Consider the following 22,959-nt stretch of genomic DNA (forward strand, 5'->3'; position numbering starts at 1 on the left):
ACTTGCCATACAAAGTGCAGCAGTGGCTTTAGGTACTACAACGTTTATGGGACAGCTCTGCAATATCTATAGTTGTCACTACACATCGTATGGCGAGTGAGCAGCGAATCTCCCATTTAAACATTGCCATGCTTCCCCAAATCAGCTGACTCTCGGAGGTCTAAGGATAGCCAATCAACATAAAGTGAATAGCTCCTTAAAGTGTAAATCAGCAATGGCCACTGATCATAGCAGGAAGCTGAAAATATAAGCATCATGCTTTATTTTACCACATATTCCATGGTGTAAGACCTATTCACCATTCTCCTGACCACAGGAACCAGAAAATAAAGAAGAATCTGAGATGGATGTTCACCTCAAATTCCTTTTCATCTTCCTGTGTGAAAACTTATTCTAAGATAGTTTTCGCGTATCTATACTGTAGACTTTAAGTAGTTATAATATTTCCTCTAATGGTTTGTTCACACTTGTGTTCCGATTTGCATCCTTTGAGTTGCATAGGGACCCAAAAGGCAAAAACCCTATTCATCTAAAAAGCAGTTATGAAAACAATGATCCAAAAATCTACTGATTTTAAGTGGAATGTGGGACGGAGACTTGTACAGAGACTTGAATGCTAGTGTGAACCTAATGTCCATGTCCTATTAAGGAAAACAGATTTGTTATTCGCAGATGATTGAGGAGTCAAGAGATTGCCACCGGTAATATTCGAAATATACAATCTACCTGGTAAGAACTGTAACACTTTCAACATGTAATCTCAAAGTTTGGTTGAAGCAGAATATCTTTTACATACCTCCGCCTTTGACCAAATTTTCCAATCTAAGAGCAGGTGTTCCAGTAATCGAACATCTTGAATTAAAGCAGTAGTTTGATAATTTAGACAAAAATTTCCGTTTTCACTCATATTGAGTAACCAATCACCAGTGCATCCTTTTAGTATAGTCTGAATGATAAACATATTAAAATTAATAAAATAATGCATCCTACTGAAAACATTCATCAATTCTACAGCAAACACAAAAATGTCAAACCTGAAATAAAAATATTACTTACTAGCTACCATAAACTGATTACTGAGATCATTATATTAGAGATGTAATCTATTAAAGGGGGTATTGATCTCAGAAATGTCAGATATGATAGAGAATTCACAGTTAAGTAATTTGTTTTGTTAAAGTCAAAATATTGACTACATCATGGATCAGTCAGTCCAAATTAATGAGCATGTTTAAACTACTAATAATGACACAGACACTGAGTTCCATATCACATCAGCCATGCTAGCCCCTTAGCCCAGCTCAGCACAACTGACCCTTTATTGAAAGTACACACACACTTTAGAGACAAAGAAAGGAGGGGTTACTGCCCCCTTGACATTCCTGAGCTGCTGTCCACCTCCCATTGGCTCCAAACTTCAATGTCCAGCCAGACACCTCCTTGCTGTAACCTGAAGACTTCTGCCTCTTCTACCATGAGGTAGAAGACAGGATATAAACTCCATCTTGGATTCAAAGTCCTTTGTCTCAGAACTGTAGGAAACATTAGTATTTCCAAAACACATCATACATATAAAGTATATGAAACTTGATTCATGTTCTCAGACTTGACAGTTTAACCCCTTAGTGACCGGCCTGTTTTGAACCTTAATGACAAGCCAAATTTTGGACATTTGCCATGTGTGAATTTATCAGTAAATAATTCTGTAACACTATAGCGCATCCAAATGATTCTGATATTGTTTTTTCTTGATATGTTGTACTTTACTGAGAAGGTAAAATTAGACGGATATAACTTGCGTAAATTTATTTAAAAACTCGCAAATGTTTTTGAAAAATTTTCAATGTTTTCCATTTTCAGCTGCGATATCTCACATATAAACAAGCAGAAGGACCCGACTTTGCATGGGTATATTTAATTTTGTGTTTTTATGTAATGGCCCCATAAGAATTGTCCATTTTTGCACTGGTGTATTTTGCATATCGTTTGTGTGTGTCCATAAGCGTCATGTGATCATGTGTATCTCATTTCGGATATCAATGAAAAACCTGCAATCGGTTGTTATGTATACCTGGAGTAAAGCTGTGTGTATGCGACCTTGTGTAACAGTGTCATCCACAGCACCCTGCCCCTTTAAGGCTGACATAACGTAGTGAAGAAAAATGGCTGCATTGCTATGGAAACCTGGAGTAAAACTCTAATATGTGGTACTCTGTTAAGAGCCATGTATCTAATCCTCCGGCGTGTGGTACTGTGTGCTGACGCATGTATCTATTCCACTGGTAGGTGGTAATGTGAGGAGTGGTGCGTATCTAATCCTCTAATGTATGGTACTGTGTGCAGTGGCATGTATCTAATCCTCCCCTGTGTGGTATTGCGTGCATTGGTGCATATATAATCCTCTGGCGAATGGTATTGTGTGCAGTGGCACCTATCCAATCCTCCGGCATGTGGTATTGTGTGCAGTGGCGCATATCTAATCCTCTGGCATGTGGATTTGTGTGAAGATGCGTGTATCTAATCCTCTGGCGCTTGGTACTGTGCGCATACGCGCGTATCTAATCCTCCAGCGTGTGGTACTGTGTGCAGACGTGCATATCTAATCCTCCGGTATTGTGTAAAGATGTGCATATCTAATCCTCCGGCGTGTTGAACTATGCGCAGACATGCATATCTAATGCTGCGGTATGTATAACTGTATATAGATGCACGTATCTAATCCTCCGGTGTATGGAACTGTGTGTAGACGTGCATATCTAATCCTCTGGCATGTGGTATTGTGTACTGACTTGTGTATCTAATCCTCCAGCGTGTGGTACTGTGTGCAGATGCATGTATCTAATCCTCCCCGTGTGGTATTCTGTGCAGTATTGTGTATCTAAGCCTCCGCCGTGTGGTATTGTGTGCAGTGGCGCGTATCTAATCCTCCAATGTGTGGAACTGTGTAAAGATGTGCGTATCTAATCCTCTGGTGTGTGGAACTGTGCGCCGACGTGTATCTAATCCTGCGGCATGTGGACCTGTGTATAGACGCACGTATCTCATCCTCCGGCATGTGAAACGGAATGAAGATGCACGTAACTAATCCTCTGGTATGTCAAACTGTTTTAAGACTGGTGTATCTAATCCTCTGGCATGTGGAATTGTGTGTAGATGCACATATCTAATCCTGTGGTGTGTGTAATTGTGTGCATTGTCGCGTATCCAATCCTTCGGCATGTGGTATAGTGTGCAGTGGCGTGTATCTAATCCTGTGGTGTGTGGAACTGTGGGCAGACTTGCGTATCTAATCCTCTGGCATGTGGTACTATGTGAAGACGCGCGTGTCTAATCCTCTGGCGTGTGATACTGTGTGCTGACCTGTGTATCTAATCCTCTGGCATGTGGAACTGTGTGCAGACGTATGTATCTAATCTTATGGTGTGTGGAACTATGTGCAGACGCGCGTATCTAATCCTTTGGCATGTGAAATTGTGTGCAGACGTGCGTATCTAATCCTTTGGCATGTGGAATTGTGTGCAGACGCATGTATCTAATCCTCTGGCATGTGATACTGTGTTCTGAACTGTGTACCTAATCCTCTGGTGTGTGGTACTGTGTGCAGACACACGTATCTAATCTTTAGACATGTGGTACTTTGTGCAGACAGGCATATCCAATCCTCTGGCATGTGATACTGTGTGCTGACCTGTGTATCTAATCCTTCAGCGTGCGGTACTTTGAACAGACGTGCGTATCTAATCCTCTGGCATGTGGAACTGTGTGCAGACGCACGTATCTAATCCTCTGAAATCTGATACTGTGTTCTGATCTGTGTATCTAATCCTCTGATGCGTGTATCTCAGTTTGTATATCAGTGTTGGATCGTACATTTGGAGTGACCATGTGTATTGCAGTTATAATATGAGTGAAACATGCAGGTTTGTTTTGGCTAATGGGGGTCAGGGTGTTGGGAAAGCTGTATCTCTGGAACGGTACATCCGAGTGAGTTGTGGCCTCATCTTAAACCTTCCCAGACACCTGAAGTATCTGTGTGCCAAATTTGGTGAAGATCAGCCCAGTCGTTTGGTCGCTCATAGAGAACAGACAGACAGACTGACAAGACAGACAGAGACAAGATTTCATTTTTATAATATAGAGAGATAATACAAGGTAAAAAAAAAAGTTAGTAGTTCCTTTTGTGTTTCAAGCATATTTGAAATAATTGTAGCATATTTGAGTAATTTAGACAATTTAGAAGTTTATAAGCAAATTTTAGAAATTTTGAGTATGATTTTTTTCCTGTACCAAGTTGTGTTTGCAGACAGGAATCGGTGGCATAATGATAGAACTTCCCATTAAATTACCCAATTTGGAAAACTAGACCCCTTCAGATATTCTTTGAGGGGTATAGTGAGCATTTTGATCAAACAAATATTGTTTTGCAAGAATTACAAATTACGAAAAAAAAAATATTTTCATTTTCTTCAAATATATGTCATTTTAAAGACAGTTTTTTTTTTTGCACACAACACATCAAAAAGAAGAAACACACCCCAAAATATATCACCCCACTTCTCCCATGTTAAAAAAATATACACTTTGTGGCCATAGACCTATGTACGCACATACAGTACAGCCCAAGAAGTGGGGAGTGCTAAATGGATTCCAAAACACAAATTTTGCTTGCAGATATTTTAGGACCATTGCACAAACAAGATTTAAGTTTCCAAAGCAATTGAAAATCCCCATAAATGACACAATTTTATAAACTAGACCCCTTAAGGTATTCATTGAGGGGTATAGTGAGAATTTTGACCCCATAGGTTTTGAGAAAAATTGTGTAAAAAAAAAAAAAAATCAATCATATTTTTTATACAAAAGTGTCATTTTATAGGCAGTTTTCTTGCACATAACACATGAAAATGAAGAAAACATCCCAAAATAGATTACCCCATTTCTCCCATGTTACAAAAAGGAACAATTTGTGGCCTTAATCCGATGTACGGATGCACAATAGGGCCCAAAAAGAAGGGAGCACCAACTTGATTTCAAGACAATTTTTGCTTTAAAATGTTTCAGACCCATTGCACATTCAAACAAGATTTGAGTTTTCAAAGCAATTAAAAACACTCCATAAATGACACCATTTTATAAAATAGACCCCCTCAGGTATTCATTGAGGGGTATAGTGAGCATTTTGACCCTATACCCGTTTCACAGATTTTACAAACCTTGGGATGTGTAGGTTAAAAATTACTAAAATGTACCTTTATCTCCAAAGATTTCATTTTCACAAGGGGTTAAAGGAGAAAAAGTCCCCCATAGTTTGTTAAACAATTGCTCATTTTAAATATAATTTTTATTGAAAAGAAGAAAGCTTTTACAATATAATAAAAAGCATCTACAAACATAAGAAGAATCGGCATAAGTCTAAATAGTAGAATAGAAATTGTAAGCTGGAACCTCGGGCTGCAACCCAAAAACATGGATGACACAAACATAACCAAGCATACAGAGACCAAAGGACCAGATATACACACGCTACAAAGACACCAATTCTACGAGAGGACAAGAAAGAGATGAAAGGGGGAACACAACCGGAAGGGAACAGGAAAAAAAAAAAGGAAAAAGAGAGATAGGGGAGACGGAATAGGGACAGAAAAGGACAAGAAAACCAAACAATAACATGAACAACATAACCACATACCTGAATACAATACCAGAGAAACACAAAATACATCCAAAAAATTGAATAAAATAAAATAAAGCCACCTGGGATAGCAACATATTAGGCAGATAGTAATCAGGGGGTCCCCATGGGGGCGGTCTGTGGCCGAGGCGAAAGAACACCCTTAGTAGACTCCACGTACGAAATCCAGAGAGACCACTGGGATCGAAACTTGGCGTAAGTATGGTTTTTGTTAGACAACAAACATTCCAAGGTACATGCCAAGTTCACATGGTGAAATAGTTCAGCTAAGGTCAAACAAAGAGCGGACTTCCACTGACGCGCGATCATGGCCCGAGCTGCGAGCACGATCTGTCCCAGAACGACCTGCATATCCGAGGGAAAACTACCAATATCTAAGAAACAAAGGGCGAGACCAGGAGAGGGACTGATATCAAAACCAGCTATGGCGGACATGAAATGAAATACCGCTATCCAGAAGGTTTGTACCAGAGGGCAGTCCCACCACAAATGCAAAAAAGAACCTACTTGGCCGCACCCCCTCCAGCAGAGTCTGGAACAAGAAGAATCAATATGCGCCATTTGGGTCGGAGTCCTATACCACCTCAGCATAATTTTCAAAGCCGTTTCCCAATGTGCTGCCCCCTTAGATACACGTTTAACAAACCCAGCTGCCACATACCAATCCGACAGAGGGATGGTTCTGGCAAGATCCGCCTCCCAACGGAGCAGGTGAAGAGGCTTGACCCGCTCCGGAGGGACAGAGAAAAAGCCATAAAACGCAGATAACCCACCTCTAACAGGCGTGGACCTATTCCACAGCTTTAAAGCAAGCCTGGGAAAGGTCAATCTAGAGGGCTCGTAGGATTGAAAAAAATGACGCAACAATTGCTCATGAACATGGCAATACTCCATATGTGGCCATATGAAACCCCTCAAAAGTAACCCCATTTTAAAAACTACACCCAACAAGGAATGTATCAAGTCGTATCATTTTGAGCCTAAAAATGCTTCCCAAAAAGTAATGTACAAAATAAAAATTGACATTTCGGTGTCCAATACGTTGCACCCACTTTGTGTTGTCAGAGACCTGCACTCCTGCGTAGAGCGGCAGGGGCAGCGCTTCTGTTAAGGTAAGTGGACAGCAGAAGGGACTTAAGTAGCCAGGGGATTTTTTAATCACTACAAGCATGGAGTCTAAAAATTAAAGCGTTCAATTTTTGGACTTCATGCTATGTAGTGAATAGGATCCTTTTTCAAATCCGATCATTCATTATTAAAAAAATCCCATTGATTTGCATTAGAATCAGAATTGGGATCGAATGGAAAATGATCGGAAATCAGATTTTAAAAACGATCCTGAAATCTCAAGATCGGCTCAACCTTACTTGGGGGTTAAAAATGCTCTCTGTGTCCCTGGATAAATCCTTCAGGGGTGTAGTTTCCAAAATAAAGTCACATATCAGGGGATTCCACTTTACTGGCGTTTGAGCTCTACAAAAGTGTCATGGCATCCAAAAACCAAACCGTTATCCTGGATACACCAGTGTCATACATGTGGCATAAACTGTAGTTTGGGCACACAGCAGGACGCAGAAGGGAAGGAGTGCTATGTGGCTTTTGGAGTACAGATTTGGATGTTTAGTATCTGAAGGCCATGTCATGTTTGTAGCGCCTGTAAGGTACCAGAAAAGTGGATTCCCCAAAGGATAGACCCCATTTTGCAAACTGCATCCCTCAAAGAATTTATCAGGGGGTGTAGTGAGAATTAGTATCCCAGACGTGACTGCACAGCGAAAAGGGAATATGTAAGCTGTGCGGAGTACATTGGGAACACCAAATTCCCTACCATGTCCCAGTAGCTCCTATTATTGGGGGAGTCACTCCGGGGGGTCACTTCTAGCGTCTTTTCCCTCATAAGCTCTAAATCTGGGGTGTACCCTGATGTACGCTCACACAGCTTATATATTCCCTTCCTGCCGCAGCCAGTTGTCTTCTAATGATTTGGTGATTTTGGGGGGTGTCGTCTTCACATTGCGCAAGCGATATTTTCTTTAGTCTTGTGGTGACGTGGCCATATAAGGGCTTATTGTTTGCAGGATGAGATGCATTTTGAATTGACAACATTTTTGGGTGCCTACAACTTATTGAATACATTTTATTAACTCTTCTGCTGGATTTAAAAAAATAAAATCAATTCTGGCATTGCATTTTACCTTTTAAATTTTTTGCCATTCAGCGTACAGTATAAGTAACATATGACCTGCGGGTCAGTACGATTACGGTAATATCAGAGTTATATTATTTTTTTATGCAATACTAATTCTACAGAACAAAAAGACATTTGGGGACATAATTCAGTGATTTTTGCATCGCCATCTTCTGAGAGGCGTAACATTTTTATTTTTCAATTGAAAAAATTGGTTGAGGACTAATTTTTTGCGGGACAACCTGTACTTTTTATTGGTACTGTTGTGGGGTGCATATGAATTTTTGATCACTTTTTATAGCATATTTTTTAAGGGGAGATGGTGAAAAAATCATTTCCGGCGGGTTTTTCTATTTTTTTTTTTTCCCGATGTACATTATTGTTTCAGTTTTATTGTACAGATTGTTTCGGACAAGACAATACCAAATATGCATTGTTTTTATTTAATTTTTAGGTTTGTTTATATAATATATCTTCTATAGAAAAAATAATTTTTCGGGCTTTATAAGTTTATTAATTTTTTTTTTCACTTTTTTATGTGTCCCTTTTAGGACATTTGATTCAGCAATGATTTCACTGCTGAATCAATGTTACAGACTGGATACACACAATGCATGTGTCTCCAGTCTTTAACAGGAAGTCAAGCGATGTAGACGCATCGCTTGACTTCCTTAGTACCTGGCAGGATCAACCAGCTAACGGGGGGGCTCAAGCAGCCTGCGGTCACTGGTCAAACCAAAATCCAAATCAAAGCTGTTACAAACATATAGCATAATAAACTGCAGACCAAAAAAAAGCCTTACACGTTACTTCATGAGTGATTCATCAGGGGATAGGTAAAGTGACAAAGAAAGCAGTGAACCTGCTATACCCAGCAAAAAAACCTATGGGGTATTTGGTCAGACCACCAGCGTGACCATTCTGATGCCGGCAATAATTAGTGTGATGCTACTCGCCCTTATATTGGAACATATTTAGTCTCCCAAATCCCATTAACCAATCACCATCATGCTCCACTACACACCTATCCTGTCATGAGCAATAATCAAAAGTACACAGTGATACCGGCTTCCTTATCCTACAGGGAGAATCCCTTCAGTGACGTGTCACATGACATGTCAGACACAGGTGACACTAACAATCCATACACTCCTTCCCGTGTGGCATCACACAGACATGCACAGACGGGGCCAGTCCAAAGCCTCCTACCAATACGTCAGGCATGCTAGTCCAGCCTCACAACATCAATACAGCGCCTAAGAGTTATACCAAAGAAAGCCCTCCTATACAACATCAGTAGACATGCCCTGACTTTTGAAATACATGACTTAAGTAAGGAATCTCCCACTTATGATGGGGGGGGGGGGGAGGACCACCCCTAATACATACATTAATCAAACATCCCAATCCAGGCTGGGGCATAGATAAGAATATCCCGAAACCTCCCTCTAATCTCTGGAGAAGGACTACACTACACAACAATAAATTCATCATATGATAAATATAAAGGGGCCTCTGATATTTAAAGTAAACTTTTAATACAGCATAGATACTAAAGTAGAGACACTCTAATTCAGATTTAAATATGTGGACATGAAAATAGATAAATGAAAAAGATGGGACAGTGGGTGTACTAAAGTCCCCCTAAGGACAGAATCTATACTGTGCAATAATTACACCAGTATCAAAAACACTCAGTATTAACTGAGAAACAGTATATGGGCATGTATGCAAAAAAAAAACCCTCAAAGACATATTCAACACTAAACTCTATACAATATATATAGATAGATTATTTATTATTATTATTCATTATGCTTACTTATATAGTGCCATCATATTCCGCAGTGCTTTACAGACATTGATATATTTATTTATTAGATATTTGATGTAAGACATAGACCTAAACTTAGCTACACATGACTCTTGTACCAGAAGCAACTACCTTCCCCAGAGATACCATTCCCATAATAAATCCATACAAAAAATAGTAAAAATAGGGGAAAAAGGTGAAATAGATCATATAAAGACCAAAACCTAATGAAAGGTATAGAACAAAAGAAGATTTGAGAAAAATAATATTGAGAAAATGGGGTGACATCAGTTTAAAGAGGACCTTTCATCAGATTAGGCACATGCAGTTTTATATACTGCTGGAAAGCTGACAGTGCGCTGAATTCAGCGCACTGTCGGCTTTCCCGATCTGTGCCCGGTGTAAAGCGCTATCAGTCCCGGGACCGTAGCACTTTAGTGTCAGAAGGGCGTTTCTGACAGTTAGCCAGGGATGCCCTCCTGCCCAGCAGCGCCTATCACGCTGTACTGTGTGAGGAACGCCCCCTCCCTCTGCTCACACAGCTCGTCCATAGACGAGTATTATCAGGAGCGGGAGGGGGCGTTCCTCCCCGCTCCACAGTACAGCGCGATAGGCGCTGCTGGGCAGAAAGGCATCCCTAAGTGTCAGAAACGCGCTTCTGACTGTAAAGCGCTACGGTACCGATAACACTTTACACCGGGCACAGATCGGGAAAGCCGACAGTGCGCTGAATTCAGCGCACTGTCAGCTTTCCAGCAGAATATAGAACTGCCTGTGCCCAATCTGATGAAAGGTCCTCTTTAAAGGATTGGGGGGGGGGGGGGGTTTCCACTTGGAATTTTGAATTACAGGGCCTGCCAGCAAGTTATATGAATTGCTGGCCAGTGTCTGCCTCAACTTCCCCTCTTCCTTCCACCCCTCCCACTCCTTTCAGTAAAGTTACAGTCTATGGAATCGGCAGGTAGTTGCTTTTTAAGCATATAGGGTTTACATTTTTTGGGTCCCCAAATGGAGACCCAAAGGTAGTGGGTCTGAGTAATCCCTCCATTGTGCCCTTTTTTTTTTTTTTTCTTTTTTTAACCTGTAGGCAGCAGAGGGGCAGTGAGAGAAAGATGATGGTGCAGCTCAGAATATAATTTGAATTGATTAAGTTCCAGTTTACAGTGTTGCTACTATATTTAAGATTGCTACATCAGTGACTAAGATGTTCGAAAGGAATCAAACACACGGCACTCTTCATACATACCTTTAGCATATGAAATCCCACAATACATTTTGGTTGTATTAAAACTTGCTGTATCATAGGATATATATCACAGTTTTCACTTTCCTGTATTCTCTTCTGGTTATATTTTATTAAAGACAATATAATCTGTAATCCTAAAGATTGTGTTTTTTCACAGTTGCTAATCTCCACAATCTGAAAAAAAAAGAAAAGAAAAGAAAATTATGTTTAGAACACTTAAATAATATTTGTTACATATTTGTTACATATGTTATGTTACATACATTTATAATAAATATATGTTATGTTACATCCTTGAAAGATTTCCAAGCAATTTTCTCAGGCCCCAACAGCAGCTCTTCGAAATGCTTGTCATTCATGATTTTCCAGATTTGTGGACCAACAAAAATGCCTTCCTTAATCTTGGCATCTGTTGTTCTTGGAAACATTTGTCTCAAATAACGAAAACCTTCTACTTCCTTGTTCATTGATTTGAAGAGTCAGCTTGTTATGAAAACAATGTAGAGGTTTATTAATGTCTTCAAGGGAAACAGGAAGAGGAAAAACTCCCAGAATAACAGAAATATCAGTCAATGTCTCATTAGCTTACATCATCAGAGAGACTCTAAGGTTGCATTCACACTACTGATACGCTGCCTGATTCTGAACGTTAAAACACGTTCAGAATCAGTGCGTATGAAGCAGTTCCCATTAATTTCAATACGAGCGCTCCCCATTGAAATGAATGGGCTGCTTTTTTCACTACGAGCGCTGCCATTGAAGTGAATGGGAAATGCTTGCGTGTACGGCTCGGAATGAGCAGAGCTAGCCGTACACGTGATATCATTTTGAATAGCCACTCAATATACGACTATTCGAACGAATATCAAACCCCATTATAGTCCATTATGACACCTCAAGAAATGATGCCAACACCTCTGGAATGCAACTGGGACAACAAGTCACAGTTTTACCCCACCATCACAGCCTATCAACTACACACTTTCCACACTCAAAAAAAAAAAAAAACACTATCAAAGTGGGGAAATACCTGGAAACCTTCTTTCCTCCCCAATTGGACAGAAACCCAAATTTTAAGCTAAAGAAATATTAAAAAGCACCCCTTTAAATCATGTTGCCCATAACAACCACAGATACAATAGGCAATGGGAAATCCAACAGTCCCCACCCTGAACTGTCATTGTGTGTGTGTGTGTGTGTGTGTGTGTGATGTGGTAAGACCTTCCAAAATTCACTTTTCTGGCCCTTTAACGTGAGCCTTTCCAAATTAAGTTAGAGGCCCTTAAGCTGAGCTACCAGCAGAGATTGAGGCCCTTGAGGTGACTTCAGCCTTTTACCTGCAGAGTTTTAGGCCCTTTAACTTAGTTCAGCCCTGCACCAGCAGAGATTTGTTGGTCCTTTTGGTGAGTTCAGCCTTTAAACAGCAGAGATTTAGTTTTTGGCCCTTTGGGTGAGTTGAGCCTTGCACGAGCAGTGTTTTTGGCCCTTGGAGTGAGTAGAGCCTTTAAACAGCAGTGTTTTTGGCCTTTGGAGTGAGTAGAGCCTTGCACTGGCAGTGTTTTTGGCCCTTGGAGTAGTTGAGCCTCTAACCAGCAGAATTTGAAGGGAATCAGGGTGGATTGAGACTCTAACCAGCAGAGTTGGAGGGAATCAGGGCAGATTGAGCCTAGTAGAAGCAGAATTGTGCAACGCAGATGATGGAGGAATATGAGGAATTGTAGAGGGTGAGCACACACATGAAACTTCATGTTGGGGTGCTTGACACCGGTGGACATGAAAATGATGGGTCTATCCAGCGGCTGTTCATTTTGATCAGCGTCAGCCAGTCAGCACTGTCAGCTGACAGCCGGCTGCGCTTATCCGTAATTATGCCATCGGGCTGTGCTGAAGACCCCTTCCAAAACTGGAGGCAGGGCAGGAAAGGACCTCCAATGCGTACAGTGCAAGCTCCTGCCACAAATCCAACTTGGAGAGCCAATAAGTATAGGGCGCAGAGGGATCGGAGAAGACAGGGCTGGGGTCGGCCAGGTACTCCCGCAACATGCACCTATACTTGTCCCTCCTGGTGACACTAGGTCCCTCAGTGGTGGTAGTTTCACGAGGGGGTGCCATTAACGTGTCCCAGACCTTGGAGAGTGCACGCCTGCCGGGTGTGGACCGGATGGCAGTTGCAAGAACTCTCCTCTCTGCCGCCAATGAGAGTTGATGGAAACATCTCCATCATATTCTGCACCAGTTACTTGTGGCAATCTCTGATGCGACTGGCCCTCCCCTCTACCGGAATAAAATTAGAAATATTATTTTTATACCGGGGGTCCAGGATTGCAAAAATCTAGTAGTGGTTGCTCTCCATGATTTTGACAATGCGTTTGTCACTTGAAAAGCACCCCAACATGAATTCAGCCATGTGTGCCAGAGTGTTACTTGACATGACTTCACTGCCCCCACTGGAATGGTCACTCTCCATTTCCTCCTCCTCCATTTCGCCCCATCGGCGCTGCAGCAATGGGACACAATTAACTTCCCCGCTAGCCTCCTGTGTGACAATGAGATCATCTGCCACTTCCTCCTCCTACTCCCTCAATATACGCTGTGAAGCGGTCAGGAGTGTGCACTGACTATCCTGCTGGGATGGTTCTGCTCCTATGCCTGACTCCTCAGCGTACAATGCGTTATCCCTGATGGCGATGAGGGATTCTCGCATCACACACAGGAGCAGGATTGTTACACTCACGAGTGCGTCGTCAAAGCTGACCCTCTTGGTGGACTCCTCAAAGTCACGCAAGATCTCGCATAAAAGTCTGCCATCCATGGCCACTCATGGTGCAGAAACTGCAGGAGCTGATTCTGAGGAACCCTTGGGTTTTGGAGATGGTACTCCATCAAGGGTCTCTGCTGCTCACACACTTTGCTCAACATGTGGTATGTCGAGTTCCAGCGTGTGGAGACGTTGCACAACAGCCGGTGTTCTGGCAGATGGAGGCGTTGCTGGAGGCTTCGGAGGCTAGCAGCGGCTATTGTAGACTTGCAAAAGTGGGCGCACAAGCGCCGCACTTTCACCAGTAGCTCGGGGAAATTGGGGTACATTTTTAAAAACTGTTGCACCAATAAATTAAAAAAGTGGACCAGGCATGGAACGTGTTGGAGGTTGGCAAGCTCTAGTTTGTGACTGGGTCCCAGCCTCAACTATAGTCACCCAGCGTGCAGTCAGTGAAATGTAGCGTCCCGGTCCACATATCGGTGGTCAAGTGGACTTTTGTGCAAATCGCGGAACTTAGGGCCCGCCTGATGTTACGTGACACATGCTGGTGCAGGCGAGGACGGCATAGCGGGAGAAGCAGTGACGGCATAGCGAGGTGCCGCACTTGCCATCAGGTCACGGAAGGCCTGAGTTTCCACAAGCCGGAACAGCAACATCTCCTGGAGTTGTTTGGAGTTTGGAGATGTGTGCATCTAAGGCTTGTGCATGTGGGTGGGTAGCGCTGTATTTTTGCCTGCACTCAAATGTCTGGGAGATGGTGGGTTGCTGGGAAGATGCGCATGATGGTGCAGGAGAAGGAGCTGAGGCAGGAGAAGGAGCTGAGGCAGGAAGAGGGGAGGATGAGGGAGAAGTATCCAAAGCGGCGGAGGCAGATGTGGAGGTGTCCTGGCTGCTGGTCTGGACTGCAGCGCCAGCACTGGCAACAGTGGGAGAGGCAGTGGCGTCAACACTGGACGATGATTGTCCTGCGTTTGCTCTCTCCCACTGATCCCAGTGCTTTCTTTCCAAATGATGGCCCATGGCAGTGGTCGTAAGGTTGCTCTTTTCAGAGCCCCTACTCAGTTTCGAGTTGCAAAGTGTGCAAACCGCACTAAATTTGTCCTCCGCACATACATTAAAAAATCTCCACACCCCCAAAGACCGTGGCCTCGATGTGGGACTTTTTCTAGGCTGGCTAGAATAGGGAACATTTTGGGCCCTGCTGGCTGTGGCCTGGCTTCGGTGAAGCAGTCGTCCTCTGCCTCTGGACATGCCTTTGGCCACCCTCTTTTGGTGCTGCACTTCGCTCCACATCTACACTGCTTGACATCCCCCTGTCCAGGTCAGGTCAGTGTCCTCGTCATCCACCACCTCCTCTTCCAATTCCTCTCTCAGCTCCTCCTCCTCCTGCACACCGACCATGGCAACAGCATGCCCTGATGGCAACTGTGTCTCGTCATCATCGTCACTGAGGGCCGATTGCTGGTCAACAACAACAAGAGCTGGCGGATGATCCAGTGTTTGGGCATCAGGACACAGAAACTCATCTGGTACTTCGGGAAGTGGTGGGACAGAGAGAGGGATAGTGAATGGACCCAAAAACAGCTCCTGGGAGGTGGGAAAGGTAGGATTACTTTGCTAGGAAGATTGGGCATGTTGTGAGGAAAGAGGACCAGACTGTTGGGTAGGAGGAGGAGTTGAAGTAGAGGCTGACTGGCTAGTGGAGAATGTGCTGGAAGCATTATCCGCCAGCCATTGTAACACCTCTTCCTGGTGCTCGGGCCTGGTTAGTGTTGTACCCTGCACCCTACTTAATGTAATATAATAACATCAAGCCGGGGACTGTGGGGAAGCGCAATGCTTGCTGCCGCAGAACAGTAGACACGGGAGACGCTGTTGGTTGACCGCAAACCTTGCTCCCCATCTGCATTTCCAGACCCCTGTCCCCGTCCATTTGCACTAGCCTTACGCATTTTTAGATGTATAGTAATGCGATTTTTATGGTCTATACACCGAGGAAAGCTGGGTTGAGCGTAAATAGCCAGACAATGCTCTGTATCCCTATTAGGATTTTTGGGGGACACCACCTGGAAAGCTGGGTTGAGCGTAAATAGCCAGACTTAATGCTCTGTATCCCTGTTAGGTTTTTGTGGGGGCACCATCTGGAAAGCTGGGTTGAGCCTATACAGCCAGACGTAATGCTCTGTATCCCTGTTAGGTTTTTTGGGGGGACACCGCCTGGAAAGTTGGGTTGAGTGTATATAGCCAGACTTAATGTCCTGTATCCCTGTTAGTTTTCGAGGGGACATCCTGTGGAAAGCTCGACTCCTCTCCCTGCAGTATGTCTCTGAAAAGAGCTGTTGTTTTTCTTCTGTTTTTTTCTTGCCTACTAGGAGCTAATACCTATCTAGCTCTCAGCAGATCTCTCTCTCTCCCCATCTGTCACCGCAAATGTGACGAAGATGTCCCCAACTATTCTTATAAATCCGAGGACACATGTTTTCGGCAGCCAATGGGTTTTTCTTTTTTTTTTTCCAATGCCTACGTTGTCGTAGTTCCTGTCCCACCTGTTCTGCACAGTTATTAGTGCAAAAAACGTGCCAGGGAAGGTGGGAGGGGATACAAATTTTTACTGGAATTTTTATTGGAATCAAATAACTCGAACGGCCTGATATTCGATCGAATATCTATTCAATCGAACAGCGTTTGCACATCTCTAGTCACGATGTCTTGTCCAGTATGACAAGATATACCTGCCATAGATCCCCCATGGATGACCAGTGCCACCATCCACGATGATGACCCCAGACCTGTGTGTCTGTCACACATTTATTATCATGAGAGGGGGTGTTGCCTTCCATCTTGTTGCTTTATAAGGGCAACTCTAAAATGGTGTACGCTAACTGCACCCATGTACCAAAATATGGCAGAGTGAAGTCAGCAGAGTATTAAAACTATGTATGCCATGAATATTGCAATATCATAATATTTAACATGGGTCCACAAGTGCTTTATGTGCACCATTTTTCTGCCCGGGAATTAAATGGTTAAGGATTGGCAACTTCCTTCTTCTTTAATGTGACTGCTTAGCCCAGCTGTCCCATTTGCAAATGAAACAGCAGTACTTTGTATATCCGAGCTGCAATCCAAGCAGCAGTGCCACAACTTTTAAAACTTCACAGATGTCCCAGGTGTAGTTGCTGTACTTGATGTGTTTCAACAACAGTTCCATGTTCTCGTATGTTTCTTTCATGTGTGCAGCATAGCCAACAGGTAGTGAAGGATGAACATTACCTTACGCTTACGCTGTGCTAAAGGGAGCCTCTCATTGGGAAAACTCACTTTTAACTAAGCATATATTTGCATAGCCTTTATAGAGTCATCAGCAGCAGCAGCCTTCCCTGCTTCAACTCCTACGGTTTACAACCATCACACAGTGCTCAGTGAACTTCCTGAGTGCTCTGTGCTGGCTAATTAGCATATCCCTTTAAGTCATCTTGGTGGTTTCAAAAGACAGAAACTTTTATACCAGGTGACAGCAAATGCCATCCTTGAAATCAGTAACACTGCATTTGCTCTTGACTAACGTAATTCCTGGACCAAGTCATTCAGTTCTGACTATGTTATAAGGTGAGGCTCCATAGAAATACTGTATATGACTAAGTCTGAATTAGCGTCGTCCCTCCTTTCTGACCTATGGACTGCAACATCTTCATTGGCTGCCTCCTCTAGGCTCCATTTCTCTAGTAGCTTTGGTACTGGAAGAGTTATAATGTGGCACTGGTCTCATAGCTGAAAGCAAATTGGGATATTTAATGCAGTTTTGATTTTTAGCAGAGAAACAAGAGACATTGCCAAGAAAGAAGCAAAATTCGGTCACATGATCCTTCACTTCCCATCATATTATTGGGACAGCAAATGGCATTGACTTGTGAGAATTTCTCAGGCTGATCAACAGTATATCTTGCGCAACAAATGTGAGGAGCCCAGAATTTTTCTTGATCACTAATATTGCATCTAAAGTACAGCTCATAGGCTTTCATGATAAGAGCCGTCATTGTGCGTCTTTAATGCTTAAGCCTGTACTCACCACAAATGTGCAATAAGTACTGTGACTGTTCTGACACTGGCAAGACATTTTAGCTATACCAGTTTGTACTGGAGTAGTTTATAGCTGTTTATATTTTGAACAGTGGAGCGATGGTGGGAGTGGTGCCTTCACAGAACCCTAAAACCCTAGTCTGCTTTGAAAATTTTTCTTGGAAGAGATGATGCTGATGCAGTACACCATGTGTCTTGTTGCTGTGGTTAATCTTGCCAAGGTGTATGACCTTTGGCATGAAACCGATTGCAACCCAAGCAATAATGTTCAGAAAAAGCTAACCAGACTCCACGTTCCCTCAAGGAATATTCATATACAGATAAGTTTCCAAGTGAAGTAACAATCTATTTATTTGCCAAATAATAACGCGTTATAGGGTATAAAAGACAAAACCCTTTAATCAGATCAAGCAGATCTCCAGGAAAGCTGCACCCTCTGTTTGATACTTTCACAAGGGTTGTGTCTACACAACCAACCCAGGTAAGCACTCCAACATACAGCTTTCAGTTCGGGTTATTCAATACCTTGTGTGAACTATTAATATGTTCCACACAGGGGCACTTGTTTCTGCCTTTTTTTTTTTTCCTTTTTACTCCAGATACTTTGACGTGAAACTTTTTTCCATACCCTCATCTCTGTAACAGAAATTGGTTGTTTGTGTCTTATTCCCAATTTTAAGCATCCTACTAAACTGTGTTTTCAAGCCTACATGTGAAAGATGATCATCATCACCATAACTGGAAAATCACACACCTGACCATAATGTTACAAGATCCCTGATTTTGTGCATGTAAAATTGATAATAAACACTTCTATTTTTCAAAGTATTCTTACTTTGCAGCATTTTTTTCCACATCTATCCAAAATGTTTGTACAGTAGTGTATGTACATGCTTGATTAATTTTTGTGTCACATTAGAGGAGCAGAGGGAAACCAAGGTGAAGGAAATGGGTGTGGTAGATATCCAATTACAGAGGAAAGGTAATAGAGCAGTGTTCAGACAGAGCAACAAGAACCCTAAGGCTGCGTTCACATGGAGTAACGCGCCGCTCATTCGGACACGTAAACACGTGTCAGAGTGAGCGCAGTAAAACAGAATCCCATTGACTTCAATGGGTTCGGTCTTAGGGGGCGTTCACACTACCGTCTGTGTCCGACAGGTAGTGTCCGCTCAAAATCTGGCACGGACATTAGGAGCGGACACTAGCTGTGTCCATGACACCTGTCATTTATTTAAATGGGCATCGAGTGCGTTCTTTTGCACTCCGTGCCCTTCATTCCCTGTCCGCATGTAAAGATGTCCGACTTTTCAAGCGGACAGAAAAACCCGACATGTAGGGTTCTTCTGTCCGCTTGAGAAGTCTGACATCTTTACATGCGGACAGGGAAGGAAGGGCACGGAGTGCAAAAGAACGCACCCGATGTCCATTTAAATAAATGACAGGTGTCACGGACACAGCTATTGTCCGCTGCTAATGTCTGTGCCAGACTTTGAGCGGACACTACCTGTCGGACACAGACGGTAGTGTGAACGCTCCCTTACTGAAGGAATACAGGACCAAAAAGCAACATTTGTTTCTACTTTTTATAGTTACTCAAAATAAAAATACCATTAGTATGTATTGGGGGCATGGGCAAGAAAATAAAAAAGGGTTATTTCAGAATTCATTAAGATTTGCTTATTTAGAAAGGCAAATTCTTATTTAAGAGGTGATCAGAACAGACTTGAATGCGAAAAAAAAATCTAATAAGGAACTTTACCATGACAATCTTGACAGAATTATACTTCTATTATGAAAGAAAACAAACAATGTATCCCACCTAACTCAGGGTAGACAGATCTCAGTTTGGGGGTACCCAAATACCCAATATAATATTGTATATATTGGCCATACATCTAGACACATATGCCTTCAAGGGAGTTTACTGCCACCAAAATCACTTCTAAACCACCGATATGCTGTTGTTGTGGCACAGTAAACATATCTTTTATGTGCTAAAGTACAATCTTGCTGTTGAAAAATTAATCTTTCATTCCATTTCCAAATGTGTTTCTCGGTGCTTTCAGGGCAGAGCCACAACAGCTGAAGCATCCATTTTCTTTTGTGGTCACCACCCATTGCTGTCCCCAAAACTTCAAGACTGAAATATCCCCTGGACAGCAATTTGCAGCAACTACAAAAGAAGATGGTGATTCAGTAGATGTTGCCCTGCCTTGAGTGCAAAGAACAGCTAATTACCATATGCATGTTCACTGTGTCAACAAGCAGCTCTTCAACTGCATATAAGTGGTCTAAAAACGTTTTAGTGGCAGTAGATTCACCTAGGGGGGGTGAAGGGGTTTTCTCACAAACACAGCTACATTTAAATTTATAAACAATCATTTTTGCAAATATAAATAAATAGAATTATCTTTATCAGTTGTCAATGGATATGACCATCAATACAAGAACTTTGTATGGGCTGGGGGACCTGTGAGAAACACATCCATGATTTCATTATTCTAGACAAATTATCAAGCAGGGACACTACATGCGTGAAAACCCAAAACAAACAAAAAAATACATTGGCAACCGCGGCAGTGCAAAGTATTCTCCCACTAGCCTATGCCCGCTACTTCATCTGCATGTTGTTGGCTTCGATGATCCATCTATATTCAGCAATTTACTGCCTTCGACATTTTTCCTGCGCAAGCATTTCTGCAGCTGTCAAACTCTCCTGCTGCTGAACTTGTTCCTCACACTATGCCTGTGATTGTTCTGGCAACTCAGCATCTCGCAGGGTAGCCATATAATGAGCGTGTTGTTGGCATTGATGATCCACATGCTACGGAGTTTTGGCAGCTCTCAAGCTGGCCTGCGGCTGAACTTGTTTCTTGCACTGTGCCTGTGATTGTTCCGGCATCTCAGCAACTCGCTGGGACGCAATATAATGAGTGTGTTGTTGGCCAAATTTCATTCAAATTCGTTCAGACGTTTTTGCGTGATTGAGGAACAAACACACAAACATCAAACTTTCACATTTATAATATTAGTGGGATTATTTCATGTACCTTTGCGATTTATACATTTCTGTTTTAATTTAGAAATAATGATTTTGCAAAAAAACATTTATTGAGGCAGTAGGTCATACAGAACAGGTTATAGGTCACACGATATAGGAAAGCTTGGCCTATTATAAATTCACAAAGACTGAGGATGGACTTTCTTACAGATATTTAGCACACTGTGAATGAAAAAATTTGTACTTAATAATGTGATGTGTGATGATCTCAATAGCAGACAACAATGAAGATTGCAAAATTAATAGGGAACCTATCACCATGAAAATGTTGTGTAAATGATAAATCTGAATGTTTCACCACAAAATTATATAATCGGCTCACATGTAGATTTTTTAGTATGATACAATACACTCTTTCAGGAGATGCATGCACAACTTACTCTTGCGAAGAGAAACACAATTGCTCCGATTCCTCCAATCTCATGTAAAACACTGTGAATGTTTTTTTCGTGACATGGATGTAACATTTTCAGTGCCTGAGAATCCAAAGATTTACTTGTAACTTCTCTTGTACTAAAGGGTCTTGGACAGGATATAGTTTTCAAACTTCCTTTCATCCTGATTACTGGTTCATAAATTGTATAAGTCATTGGACTTTCCATATCATATACAACCGCAAGATTTTCCTATGGGCAACAAAAACATAATACAACATATTTAATCATTTTCATTTAACTTCCAGCATAATTTATGCAGGACTCTACTAAATCACTCATATTGGTAATCTTTGGAATTAATGTACACTGTATCTAAACTTTTTGATAGCAGAGAACAACAGACAGCTGTAGTTTCTTCAGAATCCAGAGAATAATGAGTGGTGGGCTAGAAAAAGAGTCTTCGGCACCAGTCTTCACGTCTCTTCTGGTCTCAGAGGCATAATGGCGTCATGTGGCATCATTATACCAATGTGACCACTGAGGTCCACTCAGCAGGGCTTGAATACCAGCACTGGAAAGCATTATATTCTAAAGTCTGATGGGTCATGTGTGGCAAACCCCCAAAAATCATAATGAAAACCATAAGGGCCACTATGGGTCGTTATACTGTGTGGAGAGGCAACTATGGGAGTATTCTTAAAGGGGTTGTCCAGGAATTGGACATACCACGGAGAAGCCAGGGCAGGCGTAACATTAAAAAATTTTTTTTTAATATATACTCCTCTGTCCCCGGCACTCTGGTATACGCTGCCTGTTCAATCATATGCTGTGCATTTATACCCAGAAGCCCTGTACCGCATGTGATGGCTGAGGGACTACTGTTGTAATTTACATATGTGCCTCTCGGACAACTGCTGAGGCCGCTGATTGGAGTAGGATCGAAGGAAGGTGCGACCTAATGGCTTTGGCAATGGACACCGCAGCACCAGGGACAGTTGAATAATTTTTTATTTTTTTTTATGTTACAATGTTACACCCACTCCTGGCCCCTCCAGTGTTTGTATAATGTCTATATCCCCAATAAATTGAGCACTGATGCTGGATGTATGTCCCCAGCTTCTTTAACCCCTTAAGGACGCAGGGTAGTTTGGGCCTTAAGGCTCAGACCCTGTTTTTTAAATAGGACGTCTTTTACTTTATGAGAGGATAGCTTCATAATGAATTTACCTATCCAAGTGATTCCAAGAATGTTTTTCGTGACACATTATACTTTATGTTGGTGGTAAATTTTGGTCATTATACTTTGTATTAGTTTATTAAAAAAAGGACAATATACTGAAAATTTCATAAAATCAGCAGACAATCTTATCATAAACATTATAACAGTCATATCACACAAAATTCTTCCTAATTAACATTTCCCATATGTCTACTTTATATTGGCATTGTTTCTCCAATGTACTTTTACTTTTCTAGGAAGTTAGAAGGCTTATAACTTTAATAGCAAATTGTCAGATTTTCAAGAAAATTTCAAGATTTTGTTTTCTATGGACCTATTTATTTGTGAAGTGACTGAGGGTCCTATATAATAGAAAACAGAAACTGTAGTCTTCAAACTATTCAAAATTGTATATAGGAACTTTATTAACCCTTTAGGTGTTCCACAGGAATTAATGCAAAATGAAGGTGAAATTTTTAAATGTCACTTTTTTATGCACATTTTCCATTTTAAACCACA

At 41.9% G+C, this 22,959-nt stretch overlaps 1 protein-coding gene across 1 annotated transcript in view; it reads right to left on the reverse strand.

Annotated features, from left to right (window-relative positions):
• The window catches only part of LYST (lysosomal trafficking regulator), a 393,838-nt gene that overhangs the window by 198,939 nt on the left and 171,940 nt on the right, over positions 1-22,959 (reverse strand). The window contains exons 16-18 of the mRNA XM_075267816.1: positions 21,225-21,470; positions 10,940-11,113; positions 797-946 (exon numbers count right to left, since the gene is read on the reverse strand). Coding sequence (XP_075123917.1) covers positions 797-946; positions 10,940-11,113; positions 21,225-21,470 — 570 coding nt within the window. The remainder of the gene's footprint in view (positions 1-796; positions 947-10,939; positions 11,114-21,224; positions 21,471-22,959) is intronic.

The sequence above is a fragment of the Leptodactylus fuscus genome, chromosome 3, assembly GCF_031893055.1.
Source record: "Leptodactylus fuscus isolate aLepFus1 chromosome 3, aLepFus1.hap2, whole genome shotgun sequence".
Taxonomy (NCBI): domain Eukaryota; kingdom Metazoa; phylum Chordata; class Amphibia; order Anura; family Leptodactylidae; genus Leptodactylus; species Leptodactylus fuscus.